The sequence below is a fragment of the Salmo trutta genome, chromosome 18, assembly GCF_901001165.1.
Source record: "Salmo trutta chromosome 18, fSalTru1.1, whole genome shotgun sequence".
In the NCBI taxonomy this organism is placed as follows: domain Eukaryota; kingdom Metazoa; phylum Chordata; class Actinopteri; order Salmoniformes; family Salmonidae; genus Salmo; species Salmo trutta.
In genome coordinates this window covers 30232354-30250285 of record NC_042974.1, presented here as the reverse complement: position 1 = coordinate 30250285, position 17932 = coordinate 30232354, and the positions used below count along the sequence as shown (strand labels likewise).

The window sequence follows — 17932 nt, the reverse complement described above, 5'->3', positions numbered from 1 at the left end:
GTGTGTGCACCTGTTCTGGCGTGTTCACAGGAGTCAGTGACAGCTCCAAAAATCCTTGAATCGTACACTACTAGTTTTAAGGTCTCTGCACTGGCTGCCTGTGAGTTTTAGAATTACTTTTAAGATTCTTCTACTGGTTTTTAAATCAATCCACGATTGTCCACCCAATACATGTCAGACATGTTTTTTAAGTTAAGTTATGTGCCCAGTAGGTCCCTCAGGTCCTCTGGCACTGGCCTTTTAACTATCCCAAAGCCTAGGACCAAGAGGCATGGAGAGACAGCCTTTAGTTACTATGCCCCCAGCCTGGGACCAAGAGGCATGGAGAGGCAGCGTTTAGTTACCATGCACCCAGCCTCTGGAATAGCCTGCCAGAGAACCTGAGAAGGGCCGAAAATGTGGGCATACTTAAAACCTGTTTGGGCTAGGGGGCAGTATTGAGAATTTTGGAAAAAATATGTGCCCATTTTTAACTGCCTCCTACACCAACTCAGAAGCTAGAATATGCATATTATTGTTCAGGTTTGGATAGAAAACACTCTGAATTTTCTAAAACTGTTTGAATGGTGTCTGTGAGTATAACAGAACTCCTATGGCAGGCAAAAACCTGACAAGGTTTCATGCAGGAAGTACCCTGTCTGACCAGGAGTCGTGCGTCTTGCATCTGTTTATTGAAAAGTAAGGATCTTAGCTGTAACGTCACAATTCCCAGGGCTCCGATAGGCTCTCAGAACCCGGGAAATACCTGAAGGTTGACGAGGCAGCCTCAGGCTGAAACACATTATCGCCTTTGGTAAGTGGCGGATCAGAAGACCTTTGAATGAGGCGCGTGCACGATTCGCTCCTGAGGAGAAATTTAATTCGGCTGTTTAGCTTATTGCAGATCCCCGGTCGGAATATTATCGCTTTTCTACGAGATAAATGGCATAAAAATTGGTTTTAAACAGCGGTTGACATGCTTCGAAGTACGGTAATGGAATATTTAGACATTTTCTGTCACGCCAATGCGCCATGCGCAAGGCCGTGATGTAGCATTCTGATAGTGTCTAGAACTCACGAACAAAACGTCGCTGTTTGGATATAACGATGGATTATTTGGGACCAAACCAACATTTGTTATTGAAGTAGAAGTCCTGGCAGTGTATTCTGACGAAGAACAAGCAAGGTAAGAACATTTTTCTTATAGGAAATGGGATTTTGGTGGAGGCTGACCTGGGTGGGTGTCTAAATAGCTAGCCCTGTGATGCCGGGCTATGTACTTAGATTATTGCAAAATGTGCTTCATCCGAAAAGCTATTTTAAAATCGGACATATCGAGTGCATAGAGGAGTAATGTATCTATAATTCTTAAAATAATTGTTATGCTTTTTGTGAACGTTTATCGTGAGTAATTTAGCAAACTGTTAGTAAATTCCCCGGAAGTTTGCGGGGGTTATGCTTTTTCTGAACGTCACATGCTAATGTAAAAAGCAGTTTTTTGATATAAATATGAACTTGATTGAACAGACATGCATGTATTGTATAACACAATGTCCTAGGTGTGTCATCTGATGAAGATCATAAAAGGTTAGTCCTGCATTTAGCTGTGGTTTGGGTTTATGTGACATGATATGCTAGCTTGAAAAATGGGTGTCTGATTATTTCTGGCTGGGCACTCTGCTGACATAATCTAATGTTTTGCTTTCGTTGTAAAGCCTTTTTGAAATCGGACAGTGTGGTTAGATTAACGAGATTCTTGTCTTTAAATAGCTGTAAAATAGTCATATGTTTGAGAAATTGAAGTAATAGTATTTCTAACGATTCAAAAATCGCGCCACTGGATTTCAGTGGCTGTTACGTAGGTGGGACGAGTTCGTCCCACATGCGCCAGAGAGGTTAAGAGATCTTAAAACATATTTTTAGCTTTGCTTTTCCTAAAGAGAGCTTTTTAGTCGTTCCATTTTTGTTATTCTTTTGTTTATCCCCTTATGTTTGTTGTGTAGGAAATATTAAAGTTTTTATTTATTGTTTTTAGTTTTTTCCTGTGAAGTACATTGTGTTTCATTACATGTCTGAAATATGCTGTAGAAATAAAAGCTTGATTTGAAAAAAAATTAGTCATTGTATTTTTATTTATTTTACCTTTAACTAGGCAAGTCAGTTAAGAACAAATTCTTATTTACAATGACGGCCTACCCTGGCCAAACCCGGATGACGCTGGGCCAATTGTGCGCCACCCTATGGGACTCCCAATCACGGCCGGATGTGATACAGCCTGGATTCAAACAAGGGACAGTAGTGACGCCTCTTGCACTGAGATGCAGTGCCTTAGACCTCTCTGGCACTCGGGAGCCCAAACTGTACGAGTATCTTTTTAATTACAGATGCAAATGCCTACCCTGTTACTCTTTCTGTTAGTTTTTGTCCAAACTCAGTTGTCTCTGTCTGTGTAAAAGGTTTGTTTTCATCCTGCCTAAGGCCAGTAGTTTTTCAAGGCGTTTCTTTTTTTAAACCATATGACCTGATCAGAAATCATGGGCCATACAAAACAGTTTTTTGTTTTCACAGCTGATTTATTACTATGTCAAACGCTACAACTAGGGTCCAGAGCTGGTTAGGTTAGCCTACAACCAGATCAGGAAAACTCTGGGCCCCATGAAAACAATGAGAAGATTATGTTTACACTGCCCTGCTTTAAGGGGGGCAACTGTCGGGCGAGTGTTGTGCGCTACTTCCAGAGAGAGAGCGGTCAAGACAGAGCAAGTACGCAAGTTTACATTTGAGTAATGTGTAGCAGACTGTATTTTTACAAAAAATGTAGCAAGTGTGAAGAGGTTCTAAGATACTCAGCATGATTAAGCAAAAACCCAGCAGATTATTCTCACTGTAGTAACCAAACAGAGCGGTTACAGCATCACTCCCTGTAATTTGGGCTTTGTGTGACGATGTCTTAAATCAGCGGCTTACATATTTCCAGAGTGCAGGTTAATAGAGTAGACAGTAGAGTATTACATTATTAATCCCTATTTGGGAAATTGTTTTAATCAAAGCATGCGTAAAATTCTTATTTTTTTATGGCGCCGCAGGAGATGGCTGCCGTTTTACCGTCCCCTAACCAATTGTGTGTTTTTTCATGTTATTTGTAACTTATTTTGTACATAATGTTTCTGCCACCGTCTCTTATGACTGAAAAGAGCTTCCAGATATCAGGACAGCGATTCAAATCAAATCACATTTTATTGGCCACATGGTTAGCAGATGTTAATGCGTGTAGCGAAATGCTTGTACTTCTAGTTCCGATCGTGCAGTAATATCTAACAAGTAATCTAACAATTTCACAACAACTACCTTATACATACAAGTGTAAAGGAAAGAATAAGAATATGTACATAAATATATATGGATGAGCGATGGCCGAACGGCATTGGCAAGATGCAGTAGATGGTATAGAGTACAGTATATACATATGAGATGAGTAATGTAGGGTACGTAAACATTATATAAAGTGGCATTGTTTAAAGTGACTAGTGATACATTTATTACATCCAATTTTTAATTATTAAAGTGGCTAGAGATTTGAGTCAGTATGTTGGCAGCAGCCACTCAATGTCAGTGATGGCTGTTTAACAGTCTGATGGCCTTTCAGTCTCTCGGTCCCGGCTCTGATGCACCTGTACTGACCTCGTCTTCTGGATGATAGCGGGGTGAACAGGCAGTGGCTCGGGTGGTTGTTGTCCTTGATGATCTTTTTGGCCTTCCTGTGACATCGGGTGGTGTAGGAGTCCTGGAGGGCAGGTAGTTTGCCCCCAGTGATGCTTTGTGCAGACCTCACTACCCACTGGAGTACCTTACGGTTGTGGGCGGAGCAGTTGCCGTACCAGGCGGTGATACAGCCCGACAGGACGCTCTCGATTGTGCATCTGTAAAAGTTTGTGAGTGTTTTCGGTGATTACTCACCCTGTACTGAAAGAAGATGGTTTCATTAACGAGTCAGACATGAAGGATTTACTTCAGACGCCCGACAAGGCCCTCATCCTCATCATTCGTAGGAGAAAGAGACAGATATTGGGGACGTAGGCCTGGGTGCCTTGTAAGGATCTGACGGCGAGTGGGTAATCTGCCTTTACCAATGGTCCTATTAGCCAAAGTACAATGATTGGGTAATAAAATAGACGAACTACGAGGACGTATATCCTACCAACAGGCCATTAAAAATGTAAATATCTTATGTTTCACCGAGTTGTGGCTGAACGATGACATGAATAACATACAGCTGGAGGGTTTTATGCTTTTTTGGCAGGATAGAACAGCTGCCTCCAGTAAGACAAGGGGTGGAAGTCTGTGTATATTTGTAAACAACAGCTGGAGCACGAAATCTAAGGAAGTCTTGAGGTTTTGCTCGTCTGAAATAGAGCATCTCACGAGAAGCTGTAAACCACACTATTTACCAAGAGAGTTTTCATCAATATTCTTCGTAGCTGTCTATTTATCACCACAAACCGATGCTGGCACTAGGACCGCACTCTGAGTTTTACACGGCCATTAGCAAACACAAAAACGCTCATCCAGATGCGGCGCTCCTAGTGGCCGGAGACGTTAATGCAGGGATACTTAATACCCTTTAACATAATTTCTACCAGCATGTTAAATGTGCAACCAGAGGGGAAAAAACCACCTTTAATCCAGACTACCTTTAATCCACACACAAAGATGAGTACAGAGCTCTCCCTCGCCCTCCATTTGGCAAATCTGACCATAATTATATCCTCCTGATTCCTGCTTACAATCAAAAACTAAAGCAGGAAGCACCAGTGACTAGGTCAAAAAAAAGTGGTCAGATGAATCAAATGCTAAGATAGAGGACTGAATATGTTCCGGGATTCTTCCGATGGTATTGAGGAGTACACCACACACTGACTTCATCAATAAGGGCGTCGATGTCTCCCCCCCCCCAGTGACTGTATGTACATACCCCAAGCAGAAGCCATGGATTACAGGGAACATCCGCACTGAGCTAAAGGGTAGAGCTGCCGCTTTCAAGGAGCGGGACTCTAACCCGGATGCTTATAAGAAATCCTGCTATGTCCTCCGACAAACCAGCAAACAGGCAAAGTGTCATTACAGGACTAAGACGGAATCGTACTACACCGGCTCCGACGCTCGTCGGATGTGACAGGGCTTGTAAACTATTACAGACTACAAAGGGAAACACAGCCGCGAGGTGCCCAGTGACACGAGCCTACCAGACGAGCTAAATTACTTCTATGCTCGCTTTGAGGCAAAGTAAAACTGAAACATGCATGAGAGCATCAGCTGTTCCAGAAGACTGTGTGATCATGCTCTCCACAGCCGATGTAAGACCTTTAAACAGGTCAACATTCACTTGGCCACAGGGCCAGACGGATAACCAGGATGTGTATTCCGAGCATGCGCTGACTAACTGGCAAGTATCTTCGCTGACGTTTTAAACCTGTCCCTGACGGAGTCTGTAATACCAACATGTTTCAAGCAGACCACCATAGTCCCTGTGCCCAAGAACACTAAGGTAACCTGCCTAAATGACTACCAACCCGTAGCACTCACGTCTGTAGCCATAAAGTACTTTGAAAGGCTGGTAATAGCTCACATCAACGCCATTATCCCAGAAACTCTAGACCCACTCCAATTTGCATACCGCCCAAACAGATCCAATCTCTATTGCACTCCACACTGCCCTTTCCCACCTGGACAAAAGGAACACCTATGTGAGAATGCTATTAATTGACTTCAGCTCAGCGTTCAACACCATAGTGTCCTCAAAGCTCATCAATAAGCTAAGGACCGTAGGACTAAACACCTCCCTCTGCAACTGGATCCTGGACTTCCTGACGGGCAGCCCCCAGGTGGTAAGGGTAGGTAACAACACATCTGCCACGCTGATCCTCAACACGGGGGCCCTTCAGGGGTGCGTGCTCAGTTCCCTCCTGTACTCCCTGTTCACTCATGACTGCATGGCCAGGCATGACTCCAACACCATCATTAAGTTTGCTGATGACACAACAGTGGTAGGCCTGATCACCGACAACGATGAGACAACCTATAGGGAGGAGGTCAGAGAACTGGCCGTGTGGTGCCAGGACAACAACCTCTCCCTCAACTTGATCAAGACAAATGAGATGATTGTGGACTACAGGAAAAGGAGGACCGAGCACACTACACTCGCCACGACACTGCTATAGAGCATATGAAGCATTTTGTAACATCTATTAGATCTTAGATAATTTAATGCATGGGCAGACCAGGGGGCTAACACTGTAAAGTCTACATACCAACCAACAGCGAGAAGTCAATTACTGGTACAGATGCGGTCAAGTATATTTGCTCCCATGCACGATTGGATCTTTTCTAAAGTAAGTTGATATTGAAAAAACACTGCGATTTACAACAGCACAGAACCAAAAAAGAATTATGAAATTAAGATTTTTCATTTCATAGTCAGAAAATGCCTGGGCAAAATTATTCAAAATTCTAATATATTTGATTGGAGGCAAGTGATTTTAGGTAAGTGTCATTTACCCTATTTGTTGTAAGTTGCAGGTGCCTACAAGGTAATAAAAAAATTGTTTAACCAGTTTTGATAAGAGAAAAGCGAATTCAATATATTTGCACACAAGAAAAATACAAAACCATGTAATGAGTTAAAAAAGGCAAGCGGAAAGTGCATGTGCTGGAGAGGAAGAAAAAACTACCCTGAGGGGCTTTCAAGGCACCTCCACTTTCAAATATTTATACAACAAAATAAATAAACTGTATCCTGATTAATAAAACAGAAATACATAGTTGAGGATTTAAAGAAAATGAAAAACAATGCATCAGGGGTTAATCAATAGCGGCAGAAGATTATTGCAATCAGTCATTGTATGGAATGTCCAGGAAATCTGTTTTCATTTTGTATTTGAAGGAGTGCAGTTCTTGAGGTGTTCCGGGAGATGTTACCCAAAATAACTGAGTATTGAATTTGAAAAGATATTGAAAAGAAACAGGGAGAACTTTCATTTTGAATTGGAATAAAAAAATGACATAAATTGAAGTTGATTGATTCTTAAATGTTGAGAATTTGAAGACAAGAGTGGAGAGAAACTGGCACGACTGTTGAAATGAGTTGCCATTCTCAAATAGTCTCTAGACCAGAGGTCTCAAACAAATTTGGGCCCATGGGCGACATTCAGTCTTCAACAAGGTCCGGAGGGCCACACTGAAAATGTGTTATATTTCTTTGCCGTCAAAATAAAATAAAAAGTCCTCCATCCATCATTTTTTTTATGTTCTATCCTCCGACTGTCTAGCTTTCATTTTGGTGTTTATTAGAGAGCTGGACCCAGTCAAGAAACTGCATGAATGAAGGTCCATTATCATTTCTACAGTTTCCATTTGTTTTTTTGTCATTTTAAAGTACAAAGCACTCAGAAAGTATTCAGACACAATATGCCCCATGATGACCAAGCAAAAACAGGTTGACGCACTTCAATTCAATTTTCAAAATAAGGGTGGATCCAAAGATGAACCCTAGGCTGTATAGCAATAGAAATGCCGACTTGGATCACATATGTGTAACTAGACGATGAAGCTACACATTTCATCTCATTTAGAACCGAGAACTAGCGAGGAAATCTGTGGCGAGAGGAGTCTCTGCAGATCATGCAGGCCAGGGTTGAGGTGCCTTGCAGTCGCAAGCTGAGTGGATATGGAGGAGCATGTAGGGTAGGGTGCAAGTGTGTGTGTGTGTAGTGTCAAGGTTTCCGTTAGGAAAATGTGGAGCCAGACACTGACCAGGAAGATTTTTTATTTACCGGCCATTTGAGAAATGTACCGGACCCATATGCATTGGGTGCGTAAACCCATTAGGGCGTCCACCGACAGGGCTCAGAATGACAGAAATCACATTTAGATAATGGTAATTCATCTTAACAGAACATACAAGTCCTGTAATGAAGCAGCGAGCGAGTGAAACATCTCCCTGGAGTCACTTTTCGTCCTGATCTTCCAAGGCATCATTTCACTGCCACAACATGATATCAGTGATGGTCGAGGGGTAGAGATCCCCCTCTGCTGGAGACACTTAGTATCACACTGGATTTGCCCCCCATGTGAGTGAGGATGAAGGTGAAAGGGGTAGAGAATGCTTACCTTGGGCAGGCAGGCCAGTGGGGTGGGGGAGAGGGTCAGCTCAACGTCTAGCTCGGGAGCTGGGGTATCCTCCTTACTCTTGACATCCAGGATCAGCTGGGCAAGGAAGTTCTGCTGGAAGCGAGTCCGTTTGCCCAGAGCACTTGCATGGAGAAAATATCACGTTACACTTCCATGACCAAAACTGTAGGCCTTCTAAAGCCTAGGCTGTTACTGTATGTTGAGACTGTTACTTACCTATCATGCTCATCTCTAGGCCAGTTAGGACAGTTCCTTGGCCCGTTGGAAGTGCTCCTTGGCTGGGTTGTTCTCATAGTAGGTCAGAGAGGTGAAGCCACATTCAAGGTGGAACTGGATGGACAGGTTCTGGAGGGTTCCATCAGAGAACAGAGGCCCACACTTCATTACTGCAGAAAAGATGAGTGGGGTTAAAATGGTCCTTTTTCTATTTCAGTTAAATGTATTACTATTTGCATTGATATCATAAATCAGTTCAGCGGTGAAAAAAGAAAAGAAAAGATGAAATATTATTTTTCACTTCTTCCAAGTTCTCAAAACATACCATCCCACATCCCGTTTAGCACTAAAAGATGGCACATCTACTCCTAAAACAAAAGTATTCAGCATTATTTTGATCACGGATGTCCCCTGAAGACCATCCAGAGGTCAATTAGAGCTCAGTGCACCTGCAGACCAATCCCATGAGGCCGTTGGTCAGCAACATCGTGAGCGAGAGATACCTTGAGGCGACACATTAAAGAAAGAGGTGTTTTGGCTTTGTCCTTGGCTCCACCTCTCCCCATCCAACATGATTACCAGTTTGGTGTCATTGAAGGCTGTGCACGGTGTGGAGATTATTCCTCACTCCTAATGTGTATAATTCATGGTGCAGCGTACCCTCGCGTTCCCCCATTCAAAATTTATAGAGGCAGCCCAGGCCAGCGCCAAGGAGATTTCCTTTGAGCCTTGTCACCTTCATACAAGGAAATTCGCTTCCTGGGCTGTTGTGAAATGTGCAAGGGGAGGGGACAATTTATTTATTTCTTTTACACAAATGACTTGGAGTCAAATATTGTCCAAAAATAATATTTTGCGATACATAACTATATTGCCCACCCCATTACTACCAGCTAACCATTTCACTTAGCTTCAAAAAGTTATCCTATTTTATGCCTACTGATCACAACCCTGGCAGCAAATGAGTACAGCGTGACATGCAAGCAACCATATAACATTAGCATGAGCCCACACAGAACAATTGAGCATTTATCTTGACGGGTTTCCAGCTAATCCTTTTATTAAGTCTTATCTGGGCATTGTTCGAATGAACATTGACTGATTTAAATTCTCTGGAAATATTATGGTAGAGTGAAGAGGAGAAAATGAAAACAGGTCACAATGACAGTCAATGCTTGAAATACATTTTTATTTTATCCCATTCTCTCGCTGTCAACTCAAAACCAACAGCAATGCTAGGGAAAGAGAAAGGGAGAGGGTGAAATTGGATAGTAAAAATCCCCTTTTCCATCTGCATGCCTTTCACAACCCGGAGCGCACACAGAGTAGTAAAAGGGATTGTGTGCTCTTTTACTGGCTGCTCCTCTGGAATACGGATTGGCTGTTTCATAGCCCGCAGAATCTGGTCACCCTTCACACACTGTTAAGCACCCCTCACACACACCCCCACAACAAAAATCAGCAAACCAACATTTCAAGCCCAGCAGAAGTCAACTATAATTAAGCAGAACAATCTTAAAGTGTGATCTGCTACTAATGACCTGGTGGCAGGACTGTAGGACAAACCAACGCTGGGCAAACAAGTGGACTATAATGAGCTCAAACCACACTGAAAGAAAAAAGAGAAAAAAAGGGTTTCAAGAGGGATCAGAGTTAAGAAAGTGCCCTTTAGTCTCATTTTCACAATTTCTTCAACTTATATGAGGAAAAGGGGAAAACTCAATTGTGCACACTGGCTAAACCAAAATCAAAGACTAAAACTCCATTACGGAAGGGATAAACGTAGATGTTCTCAGAAACAAGGCGAAGCAGTCCCTTTGCGGAGTTCATTCTTCCAAGGCAATGTACAGAACGGAGGCGTTTATTCAGCTCATACCACAGTTGCCAAAGAAAATAATCCTAAAATAACACCCTACCGGTAGAAATACAATTTTGTTCATATACAGTGCATTCGGAAAGTATTCAGACCCCTTCGACTTTTTCCACATTGTTACATTACAGCCTTATTCAAAAATGAATACAATTGTTTCCTAATCAATCTACACAGAACATCCCAAAATGACAAAGCAAAAAAAACTGAAATACCTTAACAATAAGATTTCGGACCTATTGCTATGAGACTGGAGGCTGAGACGCATCCTGTCTCAGCCTCCAGTATTTCTACTGCAATAGTTTGTGTCAGGGGGCTAAGGTATACAGTTGAGGTCTGAAGTTTACATACACTTAGGTTGGAGTCACTAAAACTTATTTTTCAACCACTCCACACATTTCTTGTTAACAAACTATAGTTTTGGCAAGTCGGTTGGGACATCTACTCTGTGCATGACAAGTAATTTTTCCAACAATTGTTCACAGACAGATTATTTCACTTATAACTCACTATATCATAATTCCAGTGGGTCAGAAGTTTATATACACAAAGTTGACTGTGCCTTTAAACAGCTTGGAGAATTCCAGAAAATGATGTCATGGCTTTGGAAGTTCTGATTGGCTAATTGACATCATTTGAGTCATTTGGAGGTGTACCTGTGGATGTATTTCAAGGCTTGCCTTCAAACTCAGTGCCTCTTTGCTTGACATCATGGGAAAATCAAAAGAAATCAGCCAAGACCTCAGAAAAAAAAATTGAAGACCCCCATGAGTCTGGTTCATCCTTGGGAGCAATTTCCAAACGCCTGAAGGTACCACGTTCATCTGTACAAACAATAGTACACAGCCATAATACAGCTCAGGAAGGAGACGCATTCTGTCTCCTAGAGATGAACGTACTTTGGTGCGAGAAGTGCAAATCAATCCCAGAACAAGAGCAAAGGACCTTGTGAAGATGCTGGAGGAAACAGGTACAAAAGTATCTGTTATCCACAGTAAAACGAGTCCTATATCGACATAACCTGAAAGGCCGCTCAGCAAGGAAGAAGCCACTGCTCCAAAACCACCATGAAAAAGCCAGACTACGGTTTGCAACTGCACATGGGGACAAAGATCGTACTTTGGTGTCCTCTGGTGTGATGAAACAAAAATAGAACTGTTTTGCAATAATGACCATTATGTTTGAAGGAAAAAGGGGGGAGGCTTGCAAGCCGACGAACACCATCCCAACTGTGAAGCACGGGGGTGGCAGCATCATGTTGTGGGGGGTGCTTTGCTGCAGGAGGGACTGGTGCACTTCACAAAATAGATGGCATCATGAGGCAGGAAAATAATGTGGATATATTGAAGCAACATCTCAAGACATCAGTCAGGAAATGGCTTAAGGACAACAAAGTCAAGGTATTGGGAGTGGCCATCAAAGCCCTGACCTCAATCCCATTGAAAATTTGTGGGCAGAACTGAAAAAGCATGTGCGAGCAAGGAGGCCTACAAACCTGACTCAGTTACACCAGCTCTGTCAGGAGGAATGGGCCAAAATTCACCCAACTTATTGTGGGAAGCTTGTGGAAGGCTAGCCGAAACGTTTGAAACAAGTTAAACAATTTAAAGGCAATGCTACCAAATACGAATTGAGTGTATGTATGTAAAATACTGACCCACTGGGAATGTGATGAAAGAAATAAATGCTGAAATAAATCACTCTACTATTATTGTCACAGGATCCAACGAAAGTGGCGCCCCTCCTCGGTCGGGCGGCGCTCGGCGGTCGTCGTCGCCGGCCTATTAGCTGCCACCGATCGTTGTTTCAGTTTCGTTTAGTTTGTCTGTCTGTTCCGCACCTGTTTTGTGTATGTCATTAGTGGGGACTTATTTAATGTGTGTTTTCAGTTGGGATTTTGTGCGGGATTGTTTGTTGTCCACTCAGGACGGTGGGCCCTGTGAATGTAGTTGCTTCGCTGGTTGTATTTTGGATGCTTTTGTATTTTTTGTGTTTTGTGCTGGCTGACGTCTTATTTCTCTCTTCGGACCGTTTTGCCCTGTGTTTTGGGTTGGTCATTATTATTACGCGCCCTTCTGTTTTGGCGTGACCAGTTTGTTGCCGGAGAAAATAAAGACTGTATACTTTACCTCTGCTCTCTGCGCCTGACTCCAACCACCACTCCTAGAATCGTTTGACAGAATCCCGCACCATCACCTATGGAGTCAGCAGGAGCAGAAGCGCCATCCATGGCTGAGCAGGTCTCCCAACATGCCGGCCTCCTCCACCGCCTAGGCTCGGCCATGGATCAGGTGTTGGCCCGGTTGGAGAGCTGGGAGAGAGGTGCCTCCCCAGCCAGACCAGCTCCGGTCCCTCACCCTACGCACCTATCCACACCCACTGAAGCGGGTGCCGGCGGGATCCGGATTTCACCGCCCAGGGAGTTCGATGGAACGGCCGCTGGGTGCAAGGGGTTCTTGCTCCAACTGGAACTGTACCTGGCGACTGTCCGCCCCCCTCCCTCCGACGAAGAGAGGGTGAGCGTCCTCGTCTCGTGTCTCACGGGTCGAGCCCTGGAATGGGCCAATGCGGTCTGGGAAGGTCCAGACTCGGCCCGGGGTGACTACCCGGAGTTCACCCGCCGCTTCCGGGCGGTTTTCGATCATCCCCCGGAGGGCAGGGCGGCGGGTGAGCTACTATTCCATTTGAGACAGGAGACAAGGACCGCTCAGGATTTCGCATTGGAATTCTGGACTCTCGCCGCTGGATCGGGGTGGAACGAGCGGGCCCTGATAGACCACTATAGGTGTAGCCTTCGCGAGGACGTCCGCCGGGAGCTGGCATGTAGGGACAACACCTCCACTCTGGACCAACTGGTGGATTTGTCCATTAGATTGGACAACCTGCTGGCTGCCCGGGGACGTTCCAGTCGGGGCCTGTTCGTTCCGCCTACCAGTCCTCCCGCTCCACAGCCCATGGAGATAGGGGGGGCTGCACCGAGGAGGACCGGAGGGAGGGGTCTCTCTTGCACCCGATGTGGACACAGAGGACACACTGTGGACCGGTGCTGGAGAGGTCCCTCCGGGAGTTCGGAGGGCAGGCAGAGCACCGCTTCGCCCCCCCAGGTGAGTCCGCACCAGCCACACCCAGAGCCCCCTGTCGATCACTTGTACACCTCCGTTTGTTTCCCTAATTTTTCCCCTCACTTCCAGTATAAGGCGCTAGTCGATTCAGGTGCAGCTGGGAGTTTTATGGACCATGGGTTAGCGAAGAGGTTAGGGATCCCCCTGGTTCAGCTGGACCACCCCTTCCCCGTGCACGCCCTAGATAGTCGACCGCTAGGGTCAGGCCAAGTAGGGGAGGTCACAGTGCCACTGGTTATGCAGACGTGGGGGGGTCATGTGGAGCGTCTCAGCCTGTTCATCATTGACTCCCCAGCGTTTCCGGTGGTACTGGGAATCCCCTGGCTAGCCACTCACAACCCCCAGATTTCGTGGAGACAGAGGGCTCTAACGGGGTGGTCGAGGGAGTGCTCAGGTAGGTGCATAGGAGTTTCCATCGGTGCGACTACGGTGGAGAGTCCAGACCAAGTCTCTACTGTGCACATTCCCTCAGAGTATGCCGATTTGGCTATCGCCTTCAGTAAGACGAAGGCGACTCAATTACCCCCCCATCGACAGGGAGATTGTGCGATAAACCTCCAGGCTGACGCGGTTCTTCCTAGGAGTCACGTGTATCCTCTGTCTCAGGAGGAAACAGTGGCTATGGATACATACGTCACTGAGTCCTTGAGACAGGGATACATTCGGCCCTCTAAATCCCCCGTCTCCTCGAGCTTTTTTTTCGTGAAGAAGAAGGAGGGAGGTCTGCGCCCGTGCATTGACTATAGAGGTCTAAATGCTATCACAGTGGGTTTCAGTTACCCGCTACCTCTCATTGCTACGGCAGTGGAGTCATTTCACGGGGCGCGCTTCTTCACGAAATTGGATCTCAGGAGTGCGTATAACTTGGTGCGTATCCGAGAGGGAGACGAGTGGAAAACCGCATTTAGTACCACATCTGGCCATTATGAGTACCTCGTCATGCCGTATGGGTTAAAGAATGCTCCCGCCGTCTTCCAATCCTTTGTGGACGAGGTCCTTAGGGACATGCTCGGGCAGGGTGTGGTGGTGTACATCGATGACATCCTGATCTGCTCCGCCACACGCGCCGAGCATGTGTCCCTGGTGCGTAGAGTGCTTGGGCGGCTGCTGGAGCATAACCTATACGTCAAGGCTGAGAAATGTGAGTTCTTCAAAAGAGCCGTCTCATTTCTAGGATATCGCATTTCCACCTCGGGGGTGGAGGTGGAGTGTGACCGCGTAACGGCTGTGCGTAATTGGCCAACCCCAGCCACTGTGAAGGAGGTGCAGCGGTTCTTGGGGTTCGCTAATTATTATCGGAGGTTTATCCGGGGTTTTGGCCAGGTAGCAGCTCCCATTACCTCACTGATGAAGGGGAGGCCGGTGCGGCTACGATGGTCAGCAGAGGCGGACAGAGCCTTTCATCGTCTGAAGGCTCTGTTTACCAATGCACCTGTCCTAGCGCATCCGGACCCCTCTTTGCCATTCATAGTGGAGGTGGACGCGTCCGAGGCTGGGGTAGGAGCTGTGCTGTCGCAGCGTTCGGGCGTTCCTCCGAAGCTCCGCCCATGCGCGTTCTTTTCTAAGAAGCTGAGCCCGGCGGAGCGCAATTATGATGTGGGGGACCGGGAGCTGTTAGCCGTGGTCAGGGCTTTGATGGTGTGGAGACATTGGCTTGAGGGGGCACGTCACCCTTTTCTCATCTGGACCGACCACCGTAACCTGGAGTATATTCGGGCAGCGAGGAGGCTTAATCCCCGTCAGGCGAGGTGGGCCATGTTTTTCACAAGGTTTAACTTCACTCTCTCGTACATTCCAGGTTCCCGGAACCGGAAGGCTGACGCACTGTCGCGTCTCTACGACACCGAGGAGCGGACCATCGATCCTACTCCCATACTTCCCGCCTCCTGTCTGGTGGCACCGGTGGTATGGGAGGTGGATGCGGACATCGAGCGGGCGGTTCGGTCAGAACCTACTCCGTCGCAGTGTCCCGTGGGCCTGAAATACGTTCCGCTTGGTGTTCGCGATCGCCTGATCCGATGGTCCCATACTCTACCCTCCTCGGGTCATCCTGGGGTGGAACGGACAGTGCGGGGCCTGAAGGGGAGGTACTGGTGGCCCCCCTTGGCTGAGGATGTCCGGCGTTATGTCTCGTCCTGTTCAGTATGCGCTCAGTGTAAGGCTCCTAGGCACCTACCTCGAGGGAAATTACAGCCCCTCCCTGTTCCACAGCGGCCATGGACTCACCTCTCGGTGGATTTCCTTACGGATCTCCCGCCGTCTCAGGGGAACACGGCGATCCTGGTCGTTGTGGACAGGTTCTCTAAGTCCTGCCGTCTGCTCCCTTTGCCCGGTCTTCCTACGGCCCTGCAGACCGCGGAGGCCCTGTTCACTCACGTCTTCCGGCACTATGGGGTGCCCGAGGACATCGTATCTGATCGGGGTCCCCAGTTTACGTCCAGGGTATGGAAATCGTTTATGGAGAGGCTGGGGGTCTCGGTCAGCCTGACCTCGGGGTTCCACCCCGAGAGTAATGGGCAGGTAGAGCGCATCAACCAGGATGTGGGCAGGTTCCTGCGGTCATATTGCCAGGACCGGCCAGGGGAGTGGGCGCAGTTCGTGCCATGGGCCGAGATGGCCCAGAACTCTCAGCGCCACTCCTCCACTAATCTGTCACCCTTCCAGGTGGTGCTGGGGTATCAGCCGGTCCTGGTGCCATGGCAACAGAGCCAGACGGAGGCTCCTGCGGTGGAGGCATGGGTCAAGCGCTCTCAGGAGACCTGGAACGCGGTCCAGGAATGTTTAAGGAGGGCGAGCGAACGACACAAGGAGAGCGCTGACCGCCACCGCAGTGACGCCCCCGTGTTTAACCCGGGGGATAGAGTCTGGCTCTCGACCCGGAACCTGCCTCTCCGCCTGCCCTGCCGGAAGCTGGGTCCGCGGTTTGTGGGGCCGTTCAAAGTCCTGAGGAGGATAAACGAGGTGTGTTACAGGTTACAACTTCCTTCGTATTACCGTATTAACCCCTCGTTTCATGTGTCTCTCCTCAGGCCGGTGGTAGCTGGTCCGCTGCAGGACAGTGAGGTGCTGGAGGCCCCCCCGCCCCCCCTGGACATCGGGGGGAGCCCGGCGTACACAGTCCGAGCCATCCTGGACTCCCGACGTCGGGTAGGGGGCCTGCAGTACCTCGTGGACTGGGAGGGGTACGGTCCGGAGGAGAGGTGCTGGGTTCCGACGGCGGACGTTCTGGACCCCCCTATGCTGTTGGACTTCCACCGTCGCCGACTGGATCGGCCGGCGCCTCGCCCTCCGGGCAGTCCCCGAGGCCGGCGTCGGCGCGCGGCAGGGAGGGGTACTGTCACAGTATCCAACGAAAGTGGCGCCCCTCCTCGGTCGGGCGGCGCTCGGCGGTCGTCGTCGCCGGCCTATTAGCTGCCACCGATCGTTGTTTCAGTTTCGTTTAGTTTGTCTGTCTGTTCCGCACCTGTTTTGTGTATGTCATTAGTGGGGACTTATTTAATGTGTGTTTTCAGTTGGGATTTTGTGCGGGATTGTTTGTTGTCCACTCAGGACGGTGGGCCCTGTGAATGTAGTTGCTTCGCTGGTTGTATTTTGGATGCTTTTGTATTTTTTGTGTTTTGTGCTGGCTGACGTCTTATTTCTCTCTTCGGACCGTTTTGCCCTGTGTTTTGGGTTGGTCATTATTATTACGCGCCCTTCTGTTTTGGCGTGACCAGTTTGTTGCCGGAGAAAATAAAGACTGTATACTTTACCTCTGCTCTCTGCGCCTGACTCCAACCACCACTCCTAGAATCGTTTGACAATTATTCTGACATTTCACATTCTTAAAATAAAGTGGTGATCCTAACTGACCTAAGACAGCGAATTATTACTAGGATTAAATGTCAGGAATTGTGAAAAACTGAGTTTAAAATGTATTTGGCTAAGGTGTATGTAAACTTTCGATTTCAACTGTATCTGGATTATTTCTCCTGTCTTATCTGGTGTCCTGTGTGAATTTAAGTATGCTCCCTCTAATTCTCTCCCTCTCCTCCCAGAGGACCTGAGCCCTGGGACCATGCCTCAGGACTACCTGGCCTGATGACTCCTTGCTGTCCCCAGTCCACCTGGTCGTGCTGCTGCTCCAATTTCAACTGTTCTGCCTGCAGTTCACCGGACGTGCTACCTTGTCCCGGACATGCTGTTTTCGACTCTCTACTGCACCTGCTGTCTCTAACTCTGAATGATTGGCTAAGAAAAGCCAACTGACATTTACTCAGGTGCTGACCTGTTGCACCCTCTACAACAACTGTGATTATTATTTGACCCTGCTGGTCATCTATGAACGTTTGAACATCTTGGCCATGTACGGTTATAATCCCAACCCGGCACAGCCAGCAGAGGACTGGACACCCCTCAGAGCCTGGTTCCTCTCTAGGTTTCTTCCTGGGTTCCCACCTTTCTAGGGAGTTTTTCCTAGCCACCGTGCTTCTACATCTGCATTGCTTGCTGTTTGGGGTTTTAGGATGGGTTTCTGTATAGCACTTTGTGACATCGGCTGATGTAAAAAGGGCTTTAT

General features: G+C 47.1%; 1 protein-coding gene across 2 annotated transcripts in view; it reads right to left on the bottom strand.

Annotated features, from left to right (window-relative positions):
* The window catches only part of LOC115153172 (tetratricopeptide repeat protein 27-like), a 143783-nt gene that overhangs the window by 80997 nt on the left and 44854 nt on the right, over nt 1-17932 (bottom strand). For both annotated transcript variants that reach the window (XM_029698308.1, XM_029698307.1), the window contains exons 4-5: nt 8383-8552; nt 8146-8287 (exon numbers count right to left, since the gene is read on the bottom strand). In XM_029698308.1, coding sequence (XP_029554168.1) covers nt 8146-8287; nt 8383-8459 — 219 coding nt within the window. In that variant the 5' untranslated portion in view covers nt 8460-8552. The remainder of the gene's footprint in view (nt 1-8145; nt 8288-8382; nt 8553-17932) is intronic.